General features: G+C 45.0%; 1 protein-coding gene across 1 annotated transcript in view; it reads right to left on the bottom strand.

Moving 5' to 3' along the window:
- The window catches only part of LOC141126762 (transient receptor potential cation channel subfamily M member 2-like), a 216994-nt gene extending 190285 nt beyond the window's left edge, over positions 1 to 26709 (bottom strand). Inside the window, exons 1-4 of the mRNA XM_073612743.1 lie at positions 26510 to 26709; positions 14931 to 15013; positions 11498 to 11657; positions 11158 to 11338 (exon numbers count right to left, since the gene is read on the bottom strand). Of these exons, the coding sequence (XP_073468844.1) occupies positions 11158 to 11338; positions 11498 to 11657; positions 14931 to 15013; positions 26510 to 26677 (592 nt within the window). The 5' untranslated portion in view covers positions 26678 to 26709. The remainder of the gene's footprint in view (positions 1 to 11157; positions 11339 to 11497; positions 11658 to 14930; positions 15014 to 26509) is intronic.
- Between the last annotated feature and the right edge of the window lie 356 nt (positions 26710 to 27065).

The following is a 27065-nucleotide window of genomic DNA, read 5'->3' as shown; positions in this document are numbered from 1 at the left end:
TTCTCGATTCTCTTACAGAGAATGGCGGCGGCAGCACCCGAGGACCGAGGGATGATTCGGTCTCGGGTGCCGACATCGCTGGAACCTGGGACAGGTGAGTGTCCTTATTTTAAAAGTCAGCAGCTGCAGTATTTGTAGCTGCTGACTTTTACATTTACTTTTTTCGCGGGACTCCCTCTTTAAATAGATCAATATCTCAAATGATTTTACACATGCGCGGGAGTGACGTCACTGCTGTGCGGCCAGTCAGACAGCCGGAGTCCATGAACCCGGAAGGAAGACTGGGTGAACATGGAAGCCTATTCATCTGTGACAGCACACCGCTGGAGAGCTTAGTTTTAAGGTAAGTCTTTCCTAATGTCCCATTATCAGGAGATTCATCTGATATATCTTTTCAGATGTTAATATGAAATGATAAATAGGTGCTTGGTCTCCTTTAAAGAGTGTGGACTATCCCATATGACCAGAAGGTGGCAACAGTTGACTGTATGAAGATCACATGTTCTGACTCCATTCATATGTTCCTGTATATATTCCGAGGTATGAGGCAACAAAGTCATTGAGAAATTATACTGATTGATAGAATGAGATTGGAATTTATGTTTATAATATTTCTTTTTTTTATCATTAAAAAATTTTTATTGAAATTTCCATTATAATATTTCTTATTCTAGTGTTTGACTGCGATAAATTTTCCTGAAGAAGCGGGCTAGGTCCCGTAAAATGCAATCTGCGTCGAAACATAAGCAAGTCGCTCATCCCCTACTGCTGTGGGGTTGGTAAGAATCAACACTAATGCCGCGTACACACGGTCGGACTTTTCGTCTACAAAAGTCCGACAGACGCCGACGGACAAAATACGGCTGACAATCCGATCGTGTGTGGGCTTCCCTGGACTTTCAGCGGACTTTTCCAGCCGCAAATCTGACGGACTTTAGATTTGAAACATGCTTCAAATCTTTACGTCATAACTACGCCGGATCCAGAAATCCACTCGTCTGTATGCTAGTCCGACGGGCAAAAACCCACGCCAGGGCAGCTATTGGCTACTGGCTATCAACTTCCTTATTTTAGTCCGGTGTACGTCATCACGTACGAATCCGTCGGACTTTTATGTGATCGTATGTAGGCAAGTCCGTTCGTAAGAAAGTCTGCCGCAAGTCCGCCAAAAGTCCGCCAAAAGTCAGTCGAAAGTCTGTCGGACAGGCTGTCGGACTTTTGTAGCCGAAAAGTCCGACCGTGTGTACGCGGCATTTTATTGTCAATTTGATGTTATGTTTGTGGTACATGTGTACATTTATCATGTTTATTACATTTCAATCTTGTATAAATAAATATTTTGACACTTATTTACTTTATTGGTACCATTATAGTCCTTTCAATTTAGTGGTTAGGGTTTTTTTGTACTTTCATAATGTGCGAGTATGCGGTACATACTCGCACATTATGATATTGCCTTGCTGGGGGGAAATGTTTTTATTCCTAGAGTTTACCACTGCTTTACTTTGTGGTAACAGTTTGGTGAGGGTCCCTTTTCTGTCCAAGCATAGCAGTGACCTTGTGCACAAAGTCAGCTTCATTAAAGAATATGTAAACCTAACATTTCATATTCCTGATATGTGCCTGCTGTACTATGTACTTGTATGAAAAAGTATCCTGTTCTTTTTGTATTGCTTCCTTTGTGTGAAATCCCTGGTGGTCCTGCCAGGCCCTCTGCTTTCCTATTAAAAACTGACCACACTAGGCATGAGAGTAAAGTGTGGTCAGTTCTCTAGCTGCACTGGCTATTCCGCCTGCTCCCCAGCAGCTGAGAACAGAGGGAAAGTGATCACTTATAAAAAAGGAAAAAAGTATTTATGTTATGTTTTTTTATATCTATACATAATTGTTGTGCCTTTCATTGCTATTGTAAACTGAATGGGTTGTTTTACAAGGTGATCGTTTACAATCACTTTAAGATATTATTAAAAGGAGAAGTAGGGCCAAAGCTCATTTGGTCATACTTCTCCTGTAAGTCACAGGAGTGCACTTTTTTTTTGCATTTCTGTGACCTGTTCAACAGCGGGCTACAGTCGGCTGTCAGCTGATGTCACTCAGCAGCTTGCTATAGGGGCACATGATGGGGGGAGGAGCAAGGAGCGCCGGCGGGGGACCCCAGCAGAGGTGGATCGGGGGGTTGCTCTGTGCGAAACCATTACACAGAGCAGGTAAGTATATCATGTTGTTTATTGGTCAAGAGAGAGAAGTGCCCCATGTCCCTCCAACAAGGAGACTATGGGAAATGGGGATTTTTAAGTGGTCAAAGTACACCAAAAAGCAAAATAAATAATACAGATACAAAGTCTATTTTTAGTTTTACAGATTAAAAGTTGTATAATTTATATAAAAACATTTAATTGCAACTGCAAAAACATAATGAAAATATCTATACACCAACGAGCAAGGAAATCGAAGAGCAAATGGATCGACGTGTTTTGCCCAAATAGAACTTCCTCAGGATCCACTTTGTTTTACATTTTTGCAATATTGTAGCTAGAATAAAAAAAAATCAAAAAGCACAAAGCTGTCAATGACATATGTTCTTAATAAGGACAAGGCACAGTACTAGTTAAAGAAGGGTTGGCTCCTCTTTGATTTGTTTCATACCCATATATTTTCAAATAGACTGGCCCCTCCATCAGGGTGATTTTGCTTGGTTGGTGCACCTGTTGGACTTTTAGACATAAATTTATTTAATATCCCCTTGGTAAACATTATATTTATGCTAGTACTGTGCTTTCTCCTTATTAAGAACATCTGTCATTGACAGTTTTGTGCTTTCTTATTTTTTTCCCTCTAGCTACAGTATTACAAAGATTGAAAAACAAAGTGAATCACGAGGAAGCTCTATTTGGGTGAAATGTGTCGATAAATTTGCTCTTCGTTTTTCTTGCTCATTGGTGTATAGATATTTTCACCATGTTCTTGTAGCTGCAATTAAAAGTTTTCATATTAGTGATACAACTTTTAATCTGTAAAATAAAAATAGACTTTTTCTCTGTATTTTCATTTAGTTTTTTGGTGTATTTTGACCACTTAAAAATCCCCATTTCCCATAGTCTCTTTGTTGAACGGACATGGGGGCGCATCTCTCTTGACCAATGATTTTTATTGGGGATTGTGACGGAATTTATAACGAGTTATCCCACCCAATATCTACAATAACATGTTATTTATTATTTTAAAAAATCCTTTACAAGCAATTTAATGAGTTTGGTGTGGGGGAACTTGATTGGCCTGCACAAAACCCTAACTTAAAGAGGAGGTCCACCCAGGGGGTCAATTAAAAAAAAAAAATTAAAAGTCAGCAGCTACAAATACTGCAGCTGCTGACTTTTAATTGGACACTTACCTGTCCCAGGGTCCAGCGATGCGGGGGATCGAAGCCCCGCTCGTCCCCCCCCTCCGCTCGTCGGCACCGGCATTTCAATTGTGGGCGCCGGGCTGTGGCTTCACAGCCTGGCACCCACTGCGCATGCGCGAGCGGCGCCGCGCGCCGTGATTGGCCGCTCAATCACCTGGGACCTGTAATGGGTCCCAGATGATTGACAGGAGGGAGGGAGCAGAGCCGAGCCCATCCTGTGCCGAGGGGGAAGTGATGTCACCAGCCCAGGCAAAGGAAGAGGCAGACTACGAGGGACCACCTAGCAACAGGCATTTAGAGGTAAGTAAAAAAAAAAAAATATCCAAATGTTTTTTGTTTTTTTTTAGAATTTTTCAGGTATTTTTGTTTTTTTGGGTGGAACCCCACTTTAAAGAGGAGGTCCAGCCTGGGTGAAAAAAAAATTAAAAGTCAGCAGCTACAAATACTGTAGCTGCTGACTTTTAATATTAGAGCACTTACCTGTCCAGGGAGCATCTTTGGATTGACTCCCGGATGCTGCCACCGTCATTCCAGTTAAGGGAACCCGGAATTGTAAGCCTTTTGGCTTCACAGCTAGTTCCCTACTGCACATGCGCAAAGCGTTCTGCACTTTCTAATTGGCCCGGTGGCGGGGGAAGGAGGAGGGGGACAAATTTCCGGGAGATCGGGACGCGGCCTGTCTTCGGAAGTGGGGGAAGGGAACCTGTCAAAAACAGGTCCCCGTGGAAGTGTGGGAGAGGAAGCGTATAAGTGGAAGTTCCACTTTTGGGTGGAACTCCACTTTAAACTCTTCTGACTCTTCTGATCACCTTTGGGATGGATTGGAAGGCTGATGGCTCTTTTAGCTGAATGGACAAATATTTCCATAGACAAACTCCATGGAAAGCCTTCTGAGAAAAGTAGTGGATGTTAAAGCAGCAAAAAAGGAGACAACTCCATATTATTGCCCATGGTTTTGGAACCGGTTGTCCAATAAGCTTATGTAAAAGTGATGTTCAGGAGCCCACAAACTTTTAGTCATACAATGTATATACATGATGAGCATGTTTTTTTGTTTTTTTTTCGGTGAGGTGCAGGTTCATCTTTGGTTTCTGAAAAACGCACATTGTATAGGCATGCATAGTAACACATGTAAGCACTTAAAAAGCACCACACAAAAACAGCTCCGCATTAAAAAAAAAAAAAGCAGGGGTTTGAGGTAGCCCAGTTCTGTATATGCCCCCATATTAACGTTAACCTATGGGATGCCTATGAGTGCTAGACAGACTTCATATGAATTGTGGAGATGGAGATTTTCTAAAAAAATTACAAAATTGCTGTATATTACGACAAGTCAGGATGGTATTCTTATAGACTTGTAAAGTTACTGTTAAATCCACTTTAAGCTTCAAGTCTTAGCTCTGCATGTGGACACTCTATCTAGCAAAGTTAAACGTTGGCCTAAAATAGTCTATCCTTTCCTTATTACAGTGCCTTGAAAAAAGTATTCACACCCCTTGAAATTTTCCACATTTTGTCAAGTTACAACCAAAAACGTAAATGTATTTTATTGGGATTTTATATGTTACACCAACCCAAAGTGGCACATAATTGTGAAGTGGAAGGAAAATGATAAATGTTTTTCCAAATTTTTACAAATAAATATTTGAAAAGTGTGGCGTGCATTTGTATTCAGCCCCTTTCAGAGGCGTATCTAGTGAAAATGGCGCCTATGGCAAGCACTGAAACTGCGCCCCTGTCAAAACATTTGAAACCCATCTTTCAGATAACCTTAGCAGAAAAGACAGCTAACAAAATGACAAGTCAAGCTCCTTAATCTTTCAATTAACAAATTATGGATTAGTACTACATAAAAATTACAACTGCACCTTCCTTGCTTTCACTAATGCAAACTGGTCTATGATGTGCTCAAACTCATTTTTTTCTGTTTCTACACTCAGCACACACATAATGGTCCGCAGGCACACACTGATACAAAAATCACTGATGATACCAACACTGGCACTCACAGTCATTAAAATACATTGGTGCACACAGTAACTCATACAAAAACAATGACACACACACTCAATGCACACACATAATCGTTAACATACACTGACATACATATCAGTATGATGTCAGTGTAACTGTATGTCTTTGTGTGTGTGTGTGTGTGTGTGTGTGTGTGTGTATGTATGTATATAAATATGTATATTACCGGAGGAGATGATCAGAGACTGCAGACATAGTACAGGATATAATCAGAGACTGCAGACGTAGTACAGGAGATGATCAGAGACTGCAGACATAATACAGGAGATGATCAGAGACTGCAGACATACTACAGGAGATGATCAGAGACTGCAGACATAGTACAGAAGATGATCAGAGACTGCAGACATAATACAGGAGATGATCAGAGACTGCAGACATACTACAGAGATGATCAGAGACTGCAGACATAGTACAGAAGATGATCAGAGACTGCAGACATAGTACAGGAGATGATCAGAGACTGCAGACATAATACAGGAGATGATCAGAGCCTGCAGACATAATACAGGAGATGATCAGAGCCTGCAGACATACTACAGGAGATGATCAGAGACTGCAGACATAGTACAGGAGATGATCAGAGACTGCAGGCATAGTACAGGAGATGATCAGAGACTGCAGGCATAGTACAGGAGATGATCAGAGACTGCAGACATAGTACAGGAGATGATCAGAGACTGCAGGCATAGTACAGGAGATGATCAAAGACTGCAGACATAGTACAGGAGATGATCAGAGACTGCAGACATAGTACAGGAGATGATCAGAGACTGCAGACATAGTACAGGAGATGATCAGAGACTGCAGACATAGTACAGGAGATGATCAGAGACTGCAGACATAGTACAGGAGATGATCAAAGACTGCAGACATAATACAGGATCTCAAAGACTGCAGACATAGTACAGGAGATGATCAGAGACTGCAGACATAGTACAGGAGATGATCAGAGACTGCAGACATAGTACAGGAGATGATCAGAGACTGCAGACATAGTACAGGAGATGATCAGAGACTGCAGGCATAGTACAGGAGATGATCAGAGACTGCAGGCATAGTACAGGAGATGATCAGAGACTGCAGACATAGTACAGGAGATGATCAGAGACTGCAGGCATAGTACAGGAGATGATCAAAGACTGCAGACATAGTACAGGAGATGATCAGAGACTGCAGACATAGTACAGGAGATGATCAGAGACTGCAGACATAGTACAGGAGATGATCAGAGACTGCAGACATAGTACAGGAGATGATCAGAGACTGCAGACATAATACAGGATCTCAAAGACTGCAGACATAGTACAGGAGATGATCAAAGACTGCAGACATAGTACAGGAGATGATCAGAGACTGCAGGCATAGTACAGGAGATGATCAAAGACTGCAGACATAGTACAGGAGATGATCAGAGACTGCAGGCATAGTACAGGAGATGATCAGAGACTGCAGACATAGTACAGGAGATGATCAGAGACTGCAGACATAGTACAGGAGATGATCAGAGACTGCAGACATAATACAGGATCTCAAAGACTGCAGACATAGTACAGGAGATGATCAAAGACTGCAGACATAGTACAGGAGATGATCAGAGACTGCAGGCATAGTACAGGAGATGATCAGAGACTGCAGGCATAGTACAGGAGATGATCAGAGACTGCAGACATAGTACAGGAGATGATCAGAGACTGCAGACATAGTACAGGAGATGATCAGAGACTGCAGACATAATACAGGATCTCAAAGACTGCAGACATAGTACAGGAGATGATCAAAGACTGCAGACATAGTACAGGAGATGATCAGAGACTGCAGGCATAGTACAGGAGATGATCAAAGACTGCAGACATAGTACAGGAGATGATCAGAGACTGCAGGCATAGTACAGGAGATGATCAGAGACTGCAGACATAGTACAGGAGATGATCAGAGACTGCAGACATAGTACAGGAGATGATCAGAGACTGCAGACATAATACAGGATCTCAAAGACTGCAGACATAGTACAGGAGATGATCAAAGACTGCAGACATAGTACAGGAGATGATCAGAGACTGCAGACATAGTACAGGAGATGATCAGAGACTGCAGGCATAGTACAGGAGATGATCAAAGACTGCAGACATAGTACAGGAGATGATCAGAGACTGCAGACATAGTACAGGAGATGATCAGAGACTGCAGACATAGTACAGGAGATGATCAGAGACTGCAGACATAGTACAGGAGATGATCAGAGACTGCAGACATAGTACAGGAGATGATCAGAGACTGCAGACATAGTACAGGAGATGATCAGAGACTGCAGACATAATACAGGAGATGATCAGAGACTGCAGACATAGTACAGGAGATGATCAGAGACTGCAGACATAGTACAGGAGATGATCAGAGACTGCAGACATAATACAGGAGATGATCAGAGACTGCAGACATAGTACAGGAGATGATCAGAGACTGCAGACATACTACAGGAGATGATCAGAGACTGCAGACATACTACAGGAGATGATCAGAGACTGCAGACATAATACAGGAGATGATCAGAGACTGCAGACATAATACAGGAGATGATCAGAGACTGCAGACATACTACAGGAGATGATCAGAGACTGCAGACATACTACAGGAGATGATCAGAGACTGCAGACATACTACAGGAGATGATCAGAGACTGCAGACATAATACAGGATCTCAAAGACTGCAGTTTCTGGCTTACCAACAGTCTATTTTCCAAGCACAATTAGTAAGATAATAAATGGTTAAAAAGTCTGTGAAGATCCAGGCCTGACCAGCCCAAATCCTGAAAGGCCGTATAAAAACCAAACCAATCAAATCATCGGCAATACTATGTCACACTCTTGCAGCGTCTTCCAGAAGTCTAATCATCAGTGTGCTCCCTGTCCTGTGTGCAGTGTAAATAGATAAAGAGAAGAGCGAGGGGAATAATTCTCTAACCAGTGTGGGTGCTGGCTGATCTGTATACAGGACGGGTGAGCTGCTGCTGCTTAGACTTCTGCAGCTGTGACACAGTGTGAGAGAGAGACCCATCTCCTGATATCACCTTTGCCATGAGCACTCCTCCATCCTCATTACATGTCACAAACACTCCTCCATCCTCATTACATGTCACAAACACTCCTCCATCCTCATTACATGTCACAAACACTCCTCCATCCTCATTACATGTCACAAACACTCCTCCATCCTCATTACATGTCACAAACACTCCTCCATCCTCATTACATGTCACAAACACTCCTCCATCCTCATTACATGTCACAAACACTCCTCCATCCTCATTACATGTCACAAACACTCCTCCATCCTCATTACATGTCACAAACACTCCTCCATCCTCATTACATGTCACAAACACTCCTCCATCCTCATTACATGTCACAAACACTCCTCCATCCTCATTACATGTCACAAACACTCCTCCATCCTCATTACATGTCACAAACACTCCTCCATCCTCATTACATGTCACAAACACTCCTCCATCCTCATTACATGTCACAAACAACGGGAGCTCCTCCTGGTATCAGCTCTGTAATGAGCTCCCACCTTCTCCTGTCCTCGCCTTATCTATGATCTCCCTCCCCCGCTGAGGCTCCCAGAGAGTGGGTGACAGACACCTCCGAGCTCTGCGCCCTCAGGACTGAGGGAACCATTAGCAACATGCAACAGGTGGCAGCCATCTCTCTCGTCATGTGATGGCAGTCAGCTGACACTTCTGAGAGCACTGATTGGCTAGGACTCCCCTGCTATCTATTTAGCTCGTAGCTGGCTGCTACATCCCTCCCAGCACACTGTGTGGGCGGCGCCGGGTGAGAGCGGAGCGGTTCAAGTTTTTTAGGGGGGGGGGTCAGACACCTCAGCCCAGTTCATCCATGCCCAAAAATGATTTTTCTGGAAACAACCCGGGACGGCCGCAGGTCCAAAACCCGTGAATGTGCCAACAAAACTGTAAGTCCTCATGCACACGGACGTTTTTACAGCTGCTTTTTTGAACTTTTTTTGCAGCTTAAAAAGGCCTGTCTATGTTATAACGCTGAAAAAAGTTTAAAAAAATCACTGCAAAGATACTGGCGTTTTCATAACGTTTTTTTAACAGCCTGTGTGCATGAGGGCTAACTGTTGCTGGCAAGTATGTGATAAGTGCCTTGCTTCCCAACCGCTCATGAGCGCCCCCTTCACATGGCGCCCATGGCACTTGCCATATCTGCCATACCCTGGATACGCCACTGGCCCCTTTACTCCGATACCCCTAACTAAAATCTAGTGAAACCAATTGCCTTCAGAAGTCACCTAATTAGTAAATTAGTCCACCTGTGTGTAGTTTAATCTCAGTATAAATACAGCTGTTCTGTGAAGCCCTTAGAGGTTTGTTAGAGAACCTTAGTGAACAAACAGCATCATGAAGGCCAAGGAACACACCAGACAGGTCAGGGATAAAGTTGTGGAGAAGTTTAAAGCAGGGTCAGGTTATAAAAAAATACCCCAAGCTTTGAACATCTCATGGAGCTCTGTTCAATCCACCATCCGAAAATGGAAAGAGTATGGCCCAACTGCAGACCTACAAAGACATGGCCATCCACCTAAACTGACAGGCAAGGAGAGCATTCATCAGAGAAGCAGCCAAGAGCTCCATGGTAACTCTGGAGGAGCTGCAGAGATCCACAGCTCAGGTGGGAGAATCTGTCCACAGGACAACTATTAGTCGTGCTCTCCACAAATCTGGCCTTTATGGAAGAGTGGCAAGAAGAAAGACATTGTTAAAAGAAAGTCATAAAAAGTCCTGTTTGCAGTTTGCGAGAAGCCATGTGGGGGACACAGCAAACATGTGGAAGAAGGTGCTCTGGTCAGATGAGACCAAAATTGAACTTGTTGGCCTAAAAGCAAAACGCTATGTGTGGCGGAAAACTAACACTGCACATCACCCTGAACACACCATCCACACTGTGAAACATGGTGGTGGCAGCATCATGATGTGGAGATGATTTTCTTCAGCAGGGAAAGAAAAGCTGGTCAGAGTTGATGGGAAGATGGATGGAGCCAAATACAGGGAAATCTTAGAAGAAAACCTGTTGGAGTCTGCAAAAGACTTGAGCAGAGGTTCACCTTCCAGCAGCACAACGACCCTAAACATACAGCCAGAGCTACACTGGAATGGTTTGGATCAAAGCATATTCTTGTGTTAGAATGGCCCAGTCAAAGTCCAGACCTAAATCAATTTGAGAATCTGTGGCAAGATTTGAAAATTGCTGTTCACAGACGCTCTCCGTCCAATCTGACAGAGCTTGAGATATTTTGCAAAGAAGAATGGGCAAAAATTTCACTCTAATTTCACTAATTGCAGTGAAAGGCGGTTCTACAAAATATTGACTCAGGGGGGCTGGATATAAATGCTCGCCACACTTTTTCACATATATATTTGTAAAAAGTGTTCAAAACAATTTATAATTTTCCTTCCACTTCACAGTTATGTGCCACTTTGTGTCGGTCTATCACATAAAATCCCAATAAAATATATTTAAGTTTTTGGTTGTAACATGACAAAATGTGAAAAATTTCAAGGGGTGTGAATACTTTTTTTCAAGGTACTATAGCCACTGCAAATTGTGATTATAAAGTGTTTCTACCAAGCATTAAAAGTGAGGACAGAAGAAACACAAGGATGATGTGCTCATTGTAGAAGGCCCATTACCTGTGCTTTGCGCAGCCTTCACAAGGCCCCGACTGAACTGAGTCTTTAGCCTTGGACTGATGTTGAAGTTTTTGGCTCCCCCTGTCACAGATATGAGAAGATTTGGTACACGAAGCTCCCACTGCTCTGTCATCAACTTAAACAATATTCTGGGATGAGTGTCGCAGGATGCTCGCACATACTGTGGAGAAACAGAGTCTAAAGTAACTTATAAAGCAAGATGTGTAAACCCAACCCTTAATCTGATAGAATGTGGCAGTCTAGTCTTATACTGTATACAGTATTTCCCTAACCACCCAACAAGCTTTAAGCATAGAGAAATTCAGAATGTTTAATTCACCTTGGCCCAGGTCCTGGTGGTTCCTGTAAATGTCATGTCCCCATGTGAATCGCTGGGGAATTCTTCGACATGCTTCTGAGGATCCCACTTGGTTTCAGGTGGTATATTAGGACTTGAGATGGCATGGAATCCTCTGGTGTAACCACATCCACACGTCTCCCTGAGGGAGGAATAGAGAATCTATAAAATATTCCCAGCAAATTTTGATTGCTATATTCAAATGGACAAACTGAACCCAGCACTAAAGACTTATTCCACAAGACAAAACTAACTATGAATGCATAGGATTCTAGATCCATTTATGGCATGATGCTTAGGCCACATCAGAAAACATTGTGTTGTGCTGGAAGGACTTTGATGGTAAAACCAAGAATTTAAAGGGACAAAACATTGGTGACATAGCATAATAGATCAGGTAATATGTAGTAATGAAGCTTTAACCCTTCCGCTGCCAAGTCGTACGGACCTGACAGTGAGGGGTATAACACACACATTCCCAGTTTCTGTGCTGCCGTCCGATTACTTGCACCCCTAGTAATGGCTCACGCCCCCACCATGTATCCCAGGCTCCACTTGTACATCTGCAGGCCCGGGACCGACAAAGCAGATGCCCCCGGGTAATGGGGAAGGGAGCAGACCAAGAAAGCGCCTTGTTTGATGTCACTTCCGGCTCTCGGTGTCCGAGCATGGCCAGGAAAGAATGTAATGCAATGTGATCTGCACTGCATTAAAATCAGTGGAGCACAAGAGAGACATCCAGAGTCTTGGATGCTGGATGTCTCCTAAAAGAGAACCTGTCACCAAAAATCATCACATAGGGGACTTTTTGCCCCCCCATGTGATGAAAAAAAAGTGAAGTAGAAAAAAAAAAATTAATTGTAAAAAAGTTACACCCAAGCACATAAACCCCCCCCCCCCAATTTTTTGATGCCCCCCTACCCCCACATATACACATGTACGAACGTAAACTCAGGCGTCGGGGTGTCTACATATGAAAACGCTGATTGCGATACACGTGTTACATATACGCATGTCGGAGTGAGAGCAAAATTTCTATCACTAGACCTAAAAAAACTCAACTGATGACGTATAGGGGGCCTTTAAAGTGTTGCCTATAGAAAATATAGGGTACTGAACTTTGTCACCATTTCACAGGCGTACGGAAATTTAAAGTGGTTGTAAAGGCAGAAAGTTTTTTTTTTCATTCTATGCATTAAGATAAAAAGCCTTCTGTGTGTAGCAGCCCCCCTAATGCCGCGTACACACGGTCGGAATTTCCGACAACAAATGTTCGATGTGAGCTTGTTGTCGGAGATTTCGACCGTGTGTAGGCTCCATCGGACATTTGTTGTAGGAATTTGCGACAACAAAAATTTGAGAGCTGGTTCTCAAATTTTCCGACAACAAAATCCGTTGTCGGAAATTCCGATCGTGTGTGCACAATTCCAAGGCACAGAATTCCACGCATGCTCAGAATCAAGCAGAAGAGCCGCACGGCTCGTCGTACGTGTTGTACGTCACCGCGTTCTTGACGTTCGGAATTTCCGACAACATTTGTGCGACCGTGTGTATGTAAGACAAGTTTGAGCCAACATCCGTCGGAATTAAATCCAGGATTTTGCTGTGGGAATGTCCGATCGTGTGTACGCGGCATAACACTTACCTGGGATCCCTCTCTGTCCAGCGATGTCCATGAGTGTCTCAGCCGTCCAAGATTCTCCCCCCTGATTGGTTGATACACAGCAGCAGCAGCCAATGGCGCTGTCAATCAAAGTGAGCTAGCCAATCAGGGGAGAGATGGGTCGGGGCCAGGTCAGGGTTCTGTGTCTGAATGGACACAGGGAACTGTGACTCGGCTCAGGTGCCACCCATAGCAAGCTGCTTGCTGTGGGGGCACTGAACAGAAGGGAGGGGCCAGGAGCACAGAAGAGGGACCTTAGAAGAGGAGGATCCGGGCTGCTCTGTGCAAAACCAATTGCAACAGAACATGTTTGTTATTTTATAGGAAAGAAAACTAGACTTTACAATCACTTTAATGTTCGACATGTTGGGTATTTATTTAATCGGTGCAACCTCCTCTTTTATATTTTACCAAAATTGGGAAAATTATTGCGTTTATTATAAAATTAACTTTAGTGAATTTTTTTTACTGAAATTTTGTGTTTCCTCGACCTTTGTGGTAATATCGTGTGACATAAAAAATCAGAAACGACCAGTAATTCATTCTCTAGGATGTCTGCTTTCATAAAATATATAATTTTTTTTTTTGGGGGGGGGGGTTATGTAATCTTCAGGCTTAAAATGATTTTTTAATCATGCGTGCAAATAATGCAAAAACGTCTCTGAGCTGGGCACATATATCTATAGTGCAGAGGTGGCCCGTCCATTAGGAGGCGCCGCCCCCCCATCCATGCGTCCGGCCCCTTTCAGGACGCCGCATGCATGAATTCCAATGCAGGGGGGGGGTTTGAAGCACCGATTAGAGCCAGAGGCTCTAATAGGCTTCAAAATAGGGTGGGCTCAGGGTGCAGACAATGCGAATGGTGCCCACCAGGGTGTGTTACAAAAGCAAATGAACATTCGCTATTGTAACACCGATCGTCCTGGCCAATCAGGAAGTGGGTCTTGAGAACTGTCACCCGATTGGCCGAAAGGAGAAGTGTTCGGATTGGCTGCCGACGAGGAGGGAGGAGACGGAAGCTACGAGCAGGGGAAGGAGAAGCTGCTTCTGATGCCCACCGAAGTGATGCCCACGGAGGAGAGCAGGGGAAGACGACCGTGGATGGGGTAAGTGCATCGAACGACTGAGCGACCAACCCGACCGGGGGGGGGGCAGCTGTGGGTGCACCCCCCCAAGAAAAAAATACCACCAGCTACCACTACTGTAGTGTTTACTTATCCCTCTTCAAAGCACTAAGTCCTGTGGCGTTCTCCTGCTCTGTTCTTCTGTTATCAGCCTGATAATTTCTGACAAGTTCTCTGACACGGGAGATAAAACCAGCCTGAAGTTTGTGTCAGGGAGAATGCTATAAATAGATTAGCAGAAAGCTTCTCTACTCACAGGACAGCTCTGAAAGTCTCTGTCTATGTGGAGGGGGATGTGTGCCTGTCCTCCATTCAGCTGTTATCCAACACTTCTCTGCTACTGCTGAATGAGGAAGATAAATTCTCTAACACGATGTGCACTTTCTAAACAGTATATAAAGCTGAAGACAGCAGATATACATGTACAACTTATGTAGGAGGATTTGTTTCATCTCTGTGTATCATCTGAGGCTGTTCACTTCACTGGGTATATGTGAGGGTTTACATACACTTTAAAGAGTTGGCCTCCTGTTGTTTGCAATTAAACACACTAATTGCTATCTTTTATCACTTCCAGCCAAAATGTTCCAAAAAACCTAAAGAACTCTGCTACAGATGATGTACTTACCCATTGCTAGACTCTTGTGGGATGAAAACAACACACTCTTTTTTCTTAATATGCTTTGAAACCCAGGAATTAAGGTCACCAATCTGTAAATGAAAGATAGCAAATCTGAGGGCAACAAAGAACATTCTGATTGTCAGAGAATAAAAAAAGCTTCACAGAAATGGACAAACTCAGAATGGACAGAGCATAGAAGACGCACAAGTTTGAGAAAAAACAAAGAAAGGGAGGACTAAAGAAGATTGAAAAGGACCAGAAAGGAGACAGATGAGAAAGATGAGGGCCAAAATGGAGAAGATACACCAGTAGGTGACATCAGTTCAACAGGGCCAGAAAGGAGGTGACACACCAGCTCAAGGAGGGTCAGAGAGAGAAAGACACACCAGCTGAAAGAGAGAAAGTGGCAAACAAGCTCAAGACGAGACAGAGGGAGGGAGAAACACCAGTTAAAGTGGAAGTAAACTCTGTTGGCTTATTTTTTCCTATAGGTAAGCCTATAATAACGCTTACCTAGAGGTACATTAAATATCTCCTAAACATGCACCGTTTAGGAGATATTTACTTGTGAGGCCACTGGTGATGTTACTGGCGCATGCGCTCTGAAGGAATGGCATACCTGTGCCGTTCCTTCAGAGCCTTGTGCCATGAACAGCGACTCATGGGGCCAAAGAGAGGAGATACACCATCTTAAGGAACAGGCAAGAGGAGAAAGAGAGTTAGGTATATAATGCTTGATGGGGTAAAGGGAAGGATAAATGAAAAGTGAAACAACAGTTAGAGGAGAACTAAAAATAATCAGATAAAGGGGAGGGACACAGAAGCTCAAAGGTGGAAAAAGCGAAGAGACAACACACAATTGGAGAGAGGGAGTAGGGCAAGTGTATCAGCTTGAGGAGGGCCATAGAAAAGAAGACCCCCCAGCTCAAAGGGGGCCAAAGGGCATGCTATGTCAAACAGGGCCAGAAAGGAGAAGACACACCATAGTAAAGAGGGCCAGGGGTGAGGAGACAAACAATCTCAAGGAGAAACAGAGAGGTGGGAACAAACCATATTGAGGAGTCCCAAATTGATGGAGAAACAACATTTAGAGAAGAGAACACTAAGAATAGTCAAAGTAGAGAAAGGGTAGCATTGGAAGAAGGTCACACAAGGGCAGGGCTTTTTTTCTCAGAGAATAGGTGCAGGAACTCAACCATGCCCGCCACACACACATACCTGCCAAATGGCATCAAATAGTAGCTCTTCCCTCTGCATACAACCCCCTCCCTCCACTGCCCTCATTTTCTCCCCCCTCCTTAAAAGCTCCACCATCTGTCCTATGTCTTACCTTTGTTGCAATATTAAGCTGAAACACCTATCTGGCTGTAGTACCTCCCAGCATACTATACTATACTACAGTCACTTGCAAGGGAGATCATGTAATAGGAGCATCAACAAGGGAAAAGATGGAGACCGCAGAGGGTGCAGCCTACCACGCACCCTCTCCTGCCAATGACTGCACTGAACCCTGGGCACCTGAGATAAGCTATCACTTGTAAACGCAGAAGCTAGACTTCAGTGTTACCAAGTAATAGTGGTGAGCAGAAGACCTAAGCCAGAAGTGGTGGAACTGAGTTCCCCCTAGTTCCTGCTGAAAAAAATCCCTGCACAAAGGTAAATGGTAAAGGAGATGAAAACTTGTACAGAGTCTTCAGAGGAGTCAAAGAGTCCAAGAATAGCCACTTTTAAAAAATGAAGTAAAAAATGAAAACTTGAAGATGGTATTGGGAAATGAAATCTAGAGTAATGGATATTGATATATATTCTGGAGTAAAATGATGTTACTGATGGAATCTTTTCAATAGATTATGTTATTATCAATTAAGGAGTGGTCTCCCTCCTAATAGGTCAGATTTATACTCACCTTCTGTCTTATTAGTAAGGGAAAATGTAACCAGTGGGGATACAGACACCAATAAAAAAATGATAAAGGCTCTAATCCCTCCCTGCTTCATGCAAAAATAAACAATTTTGACTAGAGCTGGGTTTTAAATATGAGTACAGGAAAACCTTGGTTTGAGAGTAACTTGGTTTGAGAGCGTTTTGCAAGACAAGCAAAATTTTAAAATAAATTTTGACTTGATATACAAGCGATGTCTTGATATACAAGTAGCATCATGTCACAACTAGGGATGAGCCGAACACCCCCTGGTTCGGTTCGCACCAGAACCCGCGAACGGACCGAAAGTTCGCACGAACGTTAGAACCCCATTGACGTCTATGGGACTCGAACGTTCGAAATCAAAAGTGCTCATTTTAAAGGCTAATTTGCATGGTATTGTCCTAAAAAGGGTTTGGGGACCCGGGTCCTACCCCAGGGGACATGTATCAATGCAAAAAAAACTTTTAAAAACGGCCGTTTTTTCGGGAGCAGTGATTTTAATGATGCTTAAAGTAAAAAAAAAAAAGTGAAATATTCCTTTAAATATCGTACCTGGGGGGTGTCTATAGTATGCCTGTAAAGTGACGCATGTTTCCCATGTTTAGAACAGTCCCTGCACCAAATGTCATTTTTAAAGGAAAAAATCTCATTTAAAACTGCTTGCGGGTTTAATGTCATGTCGGGTCATGGCAATATGGATGAAAATCAGTGAGACAAACGGCATGGGTACCCCCCAGTCCATTACCAGGCCCTTTGGGTCTTGTATGGATATTAAGGGGAACCCCGCACCCAAATTAAAATAAGGAAAGGTGTGGGGCCACCAGGCCCTATATACTCTGAACAGCAGTATACAGGCGGTGCAAACAAGACAGGGACTGTAGGTTTGTTGTTAAGTAGAATCTGTTTGTAATTTTGAACATTTTTAACGTGTTTAGCTCCAGCCAAAAAATCTTTTCTAAGCTTTTTGGAAAACATAGGGAAGGGTTATCACCCCTGTGACATTTGTTTTGCTGTCTTTCCTCCTCTTCAGAAGATTTCACCTCACTTTTTTGTCCCAATGAAAAATGTTTTTTGAAAATTTGGGTTTTTTTGTGGAACAAGGATTGGAAAGCATCAGTGGAAAGGAGAAATTGTTTTCCCATATTAACTCTTACAGGAGAGAATTTCCCTTCCTAGGGGTAGATTTCATCTCACTTCCTGTTGTCTCCTTCCGTTTGCAAGTAGGAGTCGTTTGTAAGTTAGATGTTTGAAAGTAGGGTCCTGCCCTATATACTCAGCAGAAATTTGGGCCTTAGGTGTTGCTGTGGCCACAACACTGTAAGCCCTCACAGGGCCCTGCTGTGAAATATTAGATCAAGAATTGTAATTACATGCCCCTGTTGAACAGGAGCTGAAAAATTAGGCCTTAGGCACTGGTGCTGGTGCCACAACACTGCAACCCCTCACAGACACTCTAGTTGGAACGCAGGAACGAGCCCTGCTGCAAATTATTGCTTCAAAAATTGTAATTACACGCCCCTGTTAGACAGGGGCAGAAAAATTGGGCCTTAGGCACTGGTGCTGGTGCCACAACACTGCAACCCCTCACAGACACTCTAGTTGGAACGCAGGAACGAGCCCTGCTGCAAAGTATTGCATCAAAAATTGTAATTACACGCCCCTGTTAGACAGGGGCAGAAAAATTGGGCCTTAGGCACTGGTGCTGGTGCCACAACACTGCAACCCCTCACAGACACTCTAATTGGAACGCAGGAACGAGCCCTGCTGCAAAGTATTGCATCAAAAATTGTAATTACACGCCCCTGTTAGACAGGGGCAGAAAAATTGGGCCTTAGGCACTGGTGCTGGTGCCACAACACTGCAACCCCTCACAGACACTCTAGTTGGAACGCAGGAACGAGCCCTGCTGCAAAGTATTGCATCAAAAATTGTAATTACACGCCCCTGTTAGACAGGGGCAGAAAAATTGGGCCTTAGGCACTGGTGCTGGTGCCACAACACTGCAACCCCTCACAGACACTCTAGTTGGAACGCAGGAACGAGCCCTGCTGCAAAGTATTGCATCAAAAATTGTAATTACACGCCCCTGTTAGACAGGGGCAGAAAAATTGGGCCCTAGGCACTGGTGCTGGTGCCACAACACTGCAACCCCTCACAGACACTCTAGTTGGAATGCAGGAACGAGCCCTGCTACAAAGTATTACATCAAAAATTGTAATTACACGCCCCTGTTAAACAGGGGCTGAAAAATTGTGCCTTAGGCACTGGTGGTGGCGCCCAGAACCAAAAATGTTCTTACAAGCTATCAGCGTGATGATTGAGGAGGAAGAGGATAATTACTCAGGGATAGTCACTCAGCATCAGCATAGGCAGTCTTTGAAGGGATCTGAGATTTCAAAAAAAATTATTCGGTTACATCAGCATCAGGTGCTTGGTAGCTGGTGGTGATCCAAGACTCATTCATTTTTATGAAGGTCAGCCGATCGACCGAGTCGGTGGACAGACGCACCCTGTGATCGGTTACCACGCCTCCAGCAGCACTGAATGTGCGTTCCGAAAGAACGCTGGATGCAGGACAGGCCAGTAGCTCAATTGCATACTGTGCAAGCTCTGGCCAGTGATCCATCCTCAAGACCCAGTAACCCAGAGGATTTTCGGTGGGAAAGGTGTCCAAGTCTGATCTTGCCCCTAGGTATTCCTGCACCATGTAAAACAGACGCTGGCGATGGTTGCTGGAACCGATCATACCTTGGGGCTGCGGACCAAAAAATTGTCTGAACGCATCGGTCAGACGGCCACCTTCTCCACCGCTCCTTCTTTGACTGACCGAAGCCTCAGCAACACGTTGTCCAGAAACAGGAGTTTGTAACCTCCCAGTCTCTGGGAACGCGTTGCACAGACCTTTCTGCAAGGCCTCCCGAAGATGTTTCATCCTCTGCTCCCTCTGCGATGGCAAGATAAGGTCCGCAACCTTACCCTTGTAACGTGGATCAAGGAGGGTTGCCAGCCAGTATTGGTCCTTCTCCTTGATACCACGAATACGAGGATCCTTACGCAGGCTTTGCAGGATCAGGGAGGCCATGCAGCGTAGGTTTGCTGAGGCATTTGGTCCGGAGTCCTCTGGGTCACTAAGAACGACATGGTCCGCAGCCACCTCCTCCCAGCCACGTACAAGTCCATGTGTTTCTTGGGACTGATCCCTTAAAGACTGCTGCTGATGCTGAGTGCCAGGCTCCACCTCCATACTGACACAATCTTCCTCCTCCTCCTCTTCCTCCTCGTCCTCTTCCTGTGTGATCGGCGGGCACGCAGGAACACTGTCTGGATAAAGGGGGCCTTGAGAGCTAAGGAAGTCCTCCTCTTCTTGCCTCTGTTCTGCCTCAAGTGCCCTGTCCATTATTCCACGCAGCGTGTGCTCCAACAGGTGGACAAGGGGGACAGTGTCACTGATGCATGCACTGTCACTGCTCACCATCCTTGTGGCCTCCTCGAATGGTGACAGGACAGTGCATGCATCCCTGATCATGGCCCACTGGCGTGGGGAAAAAAAACCAAGCTCCCCTGACCCTGTCCTGGTGCCATAGTCGCACAGGTACTCATTGATGGCCCTCTGCTGCGTGTGCAGCCGCTGCAGCATGGCCAACGTTGAGTTCCACCTGGTGGGCATGTCACAGATTAGGCGGTTCTTGGGCAGGTTAAACTCCTTTTGGAGGTCCGTCAGCCGAGCACTGGCATTATATGACCGGCGGAAATGCACACAGACTTTCCTGGCCTGCCTCAGGACATCCTGTAAGCCCGGGTACCTGCCCAAGAACCGCTGCACCACCAAGTTAAGGACGTGAGCCAAACAGGGCACATGGGTCATTTGTCCCTGTCGGAGGGCAGAGAGGAGGTTGGTGCCATTGTCGCAAACCACCATTCCTGCCTTAAGTTGGCGTGGCGTCAACCACCTCTGAACCTGCCCCTGCAGAGCTGACAGAACCTCTGCCCCAGTGTGGCTCCTGTCCCCCAAGCACACCAGCTCAAGCACCGCATGGCATCTTTTGGCCTGCGTACTTGCGTAGCCCCTCGAACGCCTACGGAGCACCGCTGGTTCCGAGGAAGAGGCCATGGAGGAAGAAGAAGAGGAGGGGGTGGAGGAGAGAGGTGTGTCACAATCAGCATTTTGGAGGCGTGGTGGCGGAACAACCTCCAACACTACTGCACCTTGTCCTGCATCCTTCCCAGCTGCCAGCAGAGTCACCCAATGCGCCGTGAAACTTAGGTAACGTCCCTGTCCATGCCTGCTGGACCATGAGTCAGCGGTAATATGCACCTTACCGCTGACCGCCCTGTCCAGCGAGGCATGGACATTGCCTTCCACATGCCGGTAGAGAGCCGGAATCGCCTTCCGTGAGAAAAAGTGGCGTTTGGGTACCTGCCACTGAGGAACCGCACATTCCACAAACTCACGGAAGGGGGCAGAGTCTACCAACTGAAAAGGCAGCAGTTGAAGTGCTAGCAATTTTGCCAAGCTAGCATTCAACCGCTGGGCATGTGGATGGCTGGGAGCAAACTTCTTTCGGCGGTGCAGCAGCTGGGGCAGGGAAATTTGCCTGGTACAATCTGACGTCGGTGTACCAAAAGCAGATTGCCCACAAGTACTTGGCTGTGACACACCTAATTCTACACCTTCATTCCTCTCACTGCAGGTCTCAGAGAGGACTGAAGGTCTAGTGGGGTTGGAAATCTCAGCTGATGAGGAGCAAGGAGAGATCCTCTTTGTTCTTTGGTGTGGGTCTTTTAGATACGCTTGCCAACGAACTGCATGGCAGGTCAACATATGTCTGGTCAAGCATGTGGTACCCAAGCGGGAGATGTTTTGGCCACGCGAGATACGCTTGAGACATATGTTGCAAATAGCAGCGGTGCGATCTGATGCACTCGTCTCAAAAAAGGCCCACACCAAAGAACTTTTTGAATAACGCGCAGAGACTGCAGCGCCCTGCACATGTGGAGCTTTGGGGTGTGATGCAGTCAATGTGCTGCCCTTAGGCTGGCCCCTGGAGGGCATCCTGCCTCGTTGGTGATGTGCTGCCGCCTCCTCCTCCTCCTCCTCCTCCTCCTCCTCCTCCTCCTCTCTCCTATCAGGCACCCACGTTGAGTCAGTGACCTCATCATCCCCTCCCTCCTCATCACTGGAGCAAACCTGGCAGTATGCTGCAGCAGGGGGAGCATGACTGCCAGATTGCTGTCCTTCTTGGGCACCCCCTCTGTCCGCGCTCATGTTACTGCCTTCATCGAGCTCAGTATCGTCATCAGAGCCTTCCAAACGCTGGGCATCCTCCTGGAGCATGTACCCAACACTGTGGTCAAACAGTTCGAGGGAATCCTCATGAGGACATGGTGGAGCTAGGGAAGGAGTCACTGATGACATTGAGCTGAGGGAAGAAGCCGCTGCTTTGCCAGACAAAGCACCCTGGGCATGGGTGAGAGAGGATGAGGAGGATGAGGACGGCTTGGTCATCCACTCGACCAAGTCTTCCGCATGTTGCGGCTCAACGCGGCCAGCTGCCGAAAAAAAGGCCAAGCGTGTCCCATGGCCACGTGCTGATGAGGATGCACCGTCTCCACGACCAGCACTAGACACAGAGCCTGCTTGCCCTCTCTTATTGGCTTGTGACTGTCTGCCTCTCCTTCTTGGCCTTCCAGACATACTAATGGCCTGTAGCTGCACTAAGCTGGGATAGAACACCTGTAATTTTCTTCAAGTAGCTTTATATACTGTAACCAGACAAGCCTGCCTGTCAGTAGGAAGATAACAGGAACGGATCTAGCTGAACACTGTGAGCAGGACGCACTGTACTAAATGTAAATAGTCTAGCTGCCTGACCGTGGTACTAATAGGATCAAATAGAACACCTGTAATTTTCTTCAGGTAGCTTTATATACTGTAACCAGACAAGCCTGCCTGTCAGTAGGAAGATAACAGGAACGGATCTAGCTGTACACTGTGAGCAGGACGCACTGTACTAAATGTAAATAGTCTAGCTGCCTGACCGTGGTACTAATAGGATCAAATAGAACACCTGTAATTTTCTTCAGGTAGCTTTATATACTGTAACCAGACAAGCCTGCCTGTCAGTAGGAAGATAACAGGAACGGATCTAGCTGAACACTGTGAGCAGGACGCACTGTACTAAATGTAAATAGTCTAGCTGCCTGACCGTGGTACTAATAGGATCAAATAGAACACCTGTAATTTTCTTCAGGTAGCTTTATATACTGTAACCAGACAAGCCTGCCTGTCAGTAGGAAGATAACAGGAACGGATCTAGCTGAACACTGTGAGCAGGACGCACTGTACTAAATGTAAATAGTCTAGCTGCCTGACCGTGGTACTAATAGGATCAAATAGAACACCTGTAATTTTCTTCAGGTAGCTTTATATACTGTAACCAGACAAGCCTGCCTGTCAGTAGGAAGATAACAGGAACGGATCTAGCTGTACACTGTGAGCAGGACGCACTGTACTAAATGTAAATAGTCTAGCTGCCTGACCGTGGTACTAATAGGATCAAATAGAACACCTGTAATTTTCTTCAGGTAGCTTTATATACTGTAACCAGACAAGCCTGCCTGTCAGTAGGAAGATAACAGGAACGGATCTAGCTGAACACTGTGAGCAGGACGCACTGTACTAAATGTAAATAGTCTAGCTGCCTGACCGTGGTACTAATAGGATCAAATAGAACACCTGTAATTTTCTTCAGGTAGCTTTATATACTGTAACCAGACAAGCCTGCCTGTCAGTAGGAATTTAACAGGAACGGATCTAGCTGAACACTGTGAGCAGGACGCACTGCACTAAATGTAAATAGTCTAGAAGATAACAGGAACGGATCTAGCTGAACACTGTGAGCAGGACGCACTGCACTAAATGTAAATAGTCTAGAAGATAACAGGAACGGATCTAGCTGAACACTGTGAGCAGGACGCACTGCACTAAATGTAAATAGTCTAGAAGATAACAGGAACGGATCTAGCTGAACACTGTGAGCAGGACGCACTGCACTAAATGTAAATAGTCTAGAAGATAACAGGAACGGATCTAGCTGAACACTGTGAGCAGGACGCACTGCACTAAATGTAAATAGCAGGAACGGATCTAGCTGAACACTGTGAGCAGGACGCACTGCACTAAATGTAAATAGCAGGAACGGATCTAGCTGAACACTGTGAGCAGGACGCACTGCACTAAATGTAAATAGCAGGAACGGATCTAGCTGAACACTGTGAGCAGGACGCACTGCACTAAATGTAAATTGCAGGAACGGATCTAGCTGAACACTGTGAGCAGGACGCACTGCACTAAATGTAAATAGTCTAGAAGATAACAGGAACGGATCTAGCTGAACACTGTGAGCAGGACGCACTGCACTAAATGTAAATAGCAGGAACGGATCTAGCTGAACACTGTGAGCAGGACGCACTGCATTAAATGTAAATAGTCTAGATAGAAGATAACAGGAACGGATCTAGCTAAACTGAATACAGTGTATATATATATATATGCAACACCTGGGATGCATATATATACACAATACACTGTAAGTGCAGCTAACTGACTGACTGTTCTGCCTAATCTATCTAACTCAAATCAAATGACACTGTCTCTCTCTCTCTCTATCTCTCAGCACACCGGAACACACACTACACAGGGCCGCCGTGCAGGCGGCCTTATATAGTGTGGGGTGTGTACTAAATCCCCTGAGCCATAATTGGCCAAAGCCACCCTGGCTTTGGCCAATTACAGCTCTCTCTACTGACGGCGCTGTGATTGGCCAAGCATGCGGGTCATAGTGCATGCTTGGCCAATCATCAGCCAGCAATGCACTGCGATGCCGCAGTGAATTATGGGCCGTGACGCGCCACACGAATTTAGCGCGAACGGCCCATAACGTTCGCAATTCGGCGAACGATCGAACAGCCGATGTTCGAGTCGAACATGGGTTCGACTCGAACACGAAGCTCATCCCTAGTCACAACTGAGTATAACAGAGAAGATAGGCACTTTTAAGTGTAGCAATATGGTTACATTTAATTAAAAGTACAACATTTAGCAACTCACATGGTTGATGATTAAAGAGGCTCATCTAAGTATGCAGGCATCCTGGGTAAAGCTGTTCACATAGACCATCCTCCGCACCGCCATCTGCGTCATCCCTTCCGCGCTGTGCTCCACGAGCAGTTCAAGCCTCGCTTTCAGATCGCTCTACTGCAGGGTAGTCTTCCTGGTCACGATTGCAGACTGACAGCAGTAAAACCTGGCGGTTCGGAGGATGGTCTATGTGGACAGCTTTACCCCGTATGCCTGCATACTTAGATGTGCCTCTTTTAATCAACCATGTGAGTTGCTAATTGTTGTACCTTCATTAAATGTAACCATATTGCTACACTTAGAGGCGCCTCTCTTCTCTTTTATACTCTGTGGCTCCTGCTGGATTTTGCTTCTAATCCCCTTGTTCCATTTGTGGATGGACATTTTATGGTTACACACATTGCTATAATCTTTTAATATGGACTATAAACTGAAGGATTTATGAATAAATGGTTGTGGAACGAATCATTTGAGTTTACATTAATTCTTATGGGGAAATTTGCTTTGATGTACAAGCAATGGCGTCCCTAGGGGGGGCAGAGGGGGGGGCAGAGGGGGCCCTGACCCCCTCAACATTATGCTGTGCCCCACCATGTGCCCCCCCAATTGAAAAAATTGAAAAAATGTTTTACTTTTATTTTTTTTTAACAAAAAGGCATTGTCTTTTTGTTTGCATTCGTAGCAGATGCACCACATCTTACTCGGGCCGCCGCTGGAGTAACACAGTCTCTATTGAGAGGGAAAGCGTCCCCAGTCAGCTCCTGCGGGTAATTCCTCCCCCCTCCCTCTGCTCGCTTACACTGAATAATGCGAGCGCTCACACAACCACGGCCGCCCGATCTGCTCCTTCCCCTGCATCCTCATTAGCAGGGAGAAGAGCTAGTTGCAGGAAGGACTTCACCAGGACTCTCAGTTACTGAAAAAACAGACTGATTTCTCCCGTCCTTAGGACAGGAGAACCAGCCTGTAAATTCCAAGACTTTGCCAGAATTTGCCAGACCAGCGCTGTCAATAGCAGGAGCAGGACAGCAAGAGGAGGCTGGGGAACCCTGCAGTGGCAGAACACCAGGGCCCGGAGGCAAGACAACCTTTGCAACCCTGATAGTTCTCCCACTGCTTATATTTTCTTGGTATGCTGGTGACATATATCTCTTGTTCTCTGCCACCCTGGGGGGCCCAATACAGTAGGAAGGGAGCTCACTGCAGAACATGTGAAAGGTCCGTTGTGGGATCGTAGTAAAGGGCCCCAGGAGATATATATATATATATATATATATATATATATATATATATATATATATATATATATATGTAATTGCATTTTATAGTTGCCCCCCTACTTTTGTCCCTGCCCCCCCATGTGCCCCCCCTAAATATGAAAGCTGGAGACGCCACTGTATACAAGTGCTTTGGATTACAAGCATGTTTCTGGAACAAATTATGCTCGCAATCCAAGGTTTTACTGTAGTTAGAGTAAGGTTTATGAGATATTCCTTGTTTTTTTATAATGATGTATCAAACCTTGGCTCCATCCAGAACAAGTGGGGTAGTCTTCTTCTTTTTCTTGGCATCAGCAGTAATGGGTCGGTAAGGGGAACGTAAATTGGCATGATGTAAGTTGGCTTGGAGGTGATGCTGTATGCCATCCACTTGATCCTTTCCATTGGCTTTACTTTTTGTATTCCCCATTATTTGTGTTTTTTTGAATCCCAACTAGGCATGTAATTCTGAAAGGAAACAGATGAGGGCAAATTAGGGAAACAGATTAGAGGCACCAGATGGGCAAAACAGCAATAGAGGCTAAAATAAAGAATCCATCCCTTGGGGTGAAAGTCATTCTTTTCATGAATTCTTTCATAAAGTCCCTTCATACTCGACATGTGCAGAATGGAAACATTTGATTTGTTTTGGATAGATTAGTAATGGTACAAATTTTTTTTTCGATGATTCAATTCGGAATTGGTTTATATATGTTTAGTTTAATTTCATTTAGTTTATTAATTTTCTAACGAATTCCACATTTTCAGAACAATTCAAATTCAGATCAGTGGAAAAGTGATCGACCGGTTCGAATTCT

Source organism: Aquarana catesbeiana, linkage group LG02 (assembly GCF_042186555.1).
Source record: "Aquarana catesbeiana isolate 2022-GZ linkage group LG02, ASM4218655v1, whole genome shotgun sequence".
Lineage (NCBI taxonomy): Eukaryota > Metazoa > Chordata > Amphibia > Anura > Ranidae > Aquarana > Aquarana catesbeiana.
Note: the sequence above shows the minus strand (reverse complement) of the source record. Positions and strands in the feature narration are given on the sequence as shown.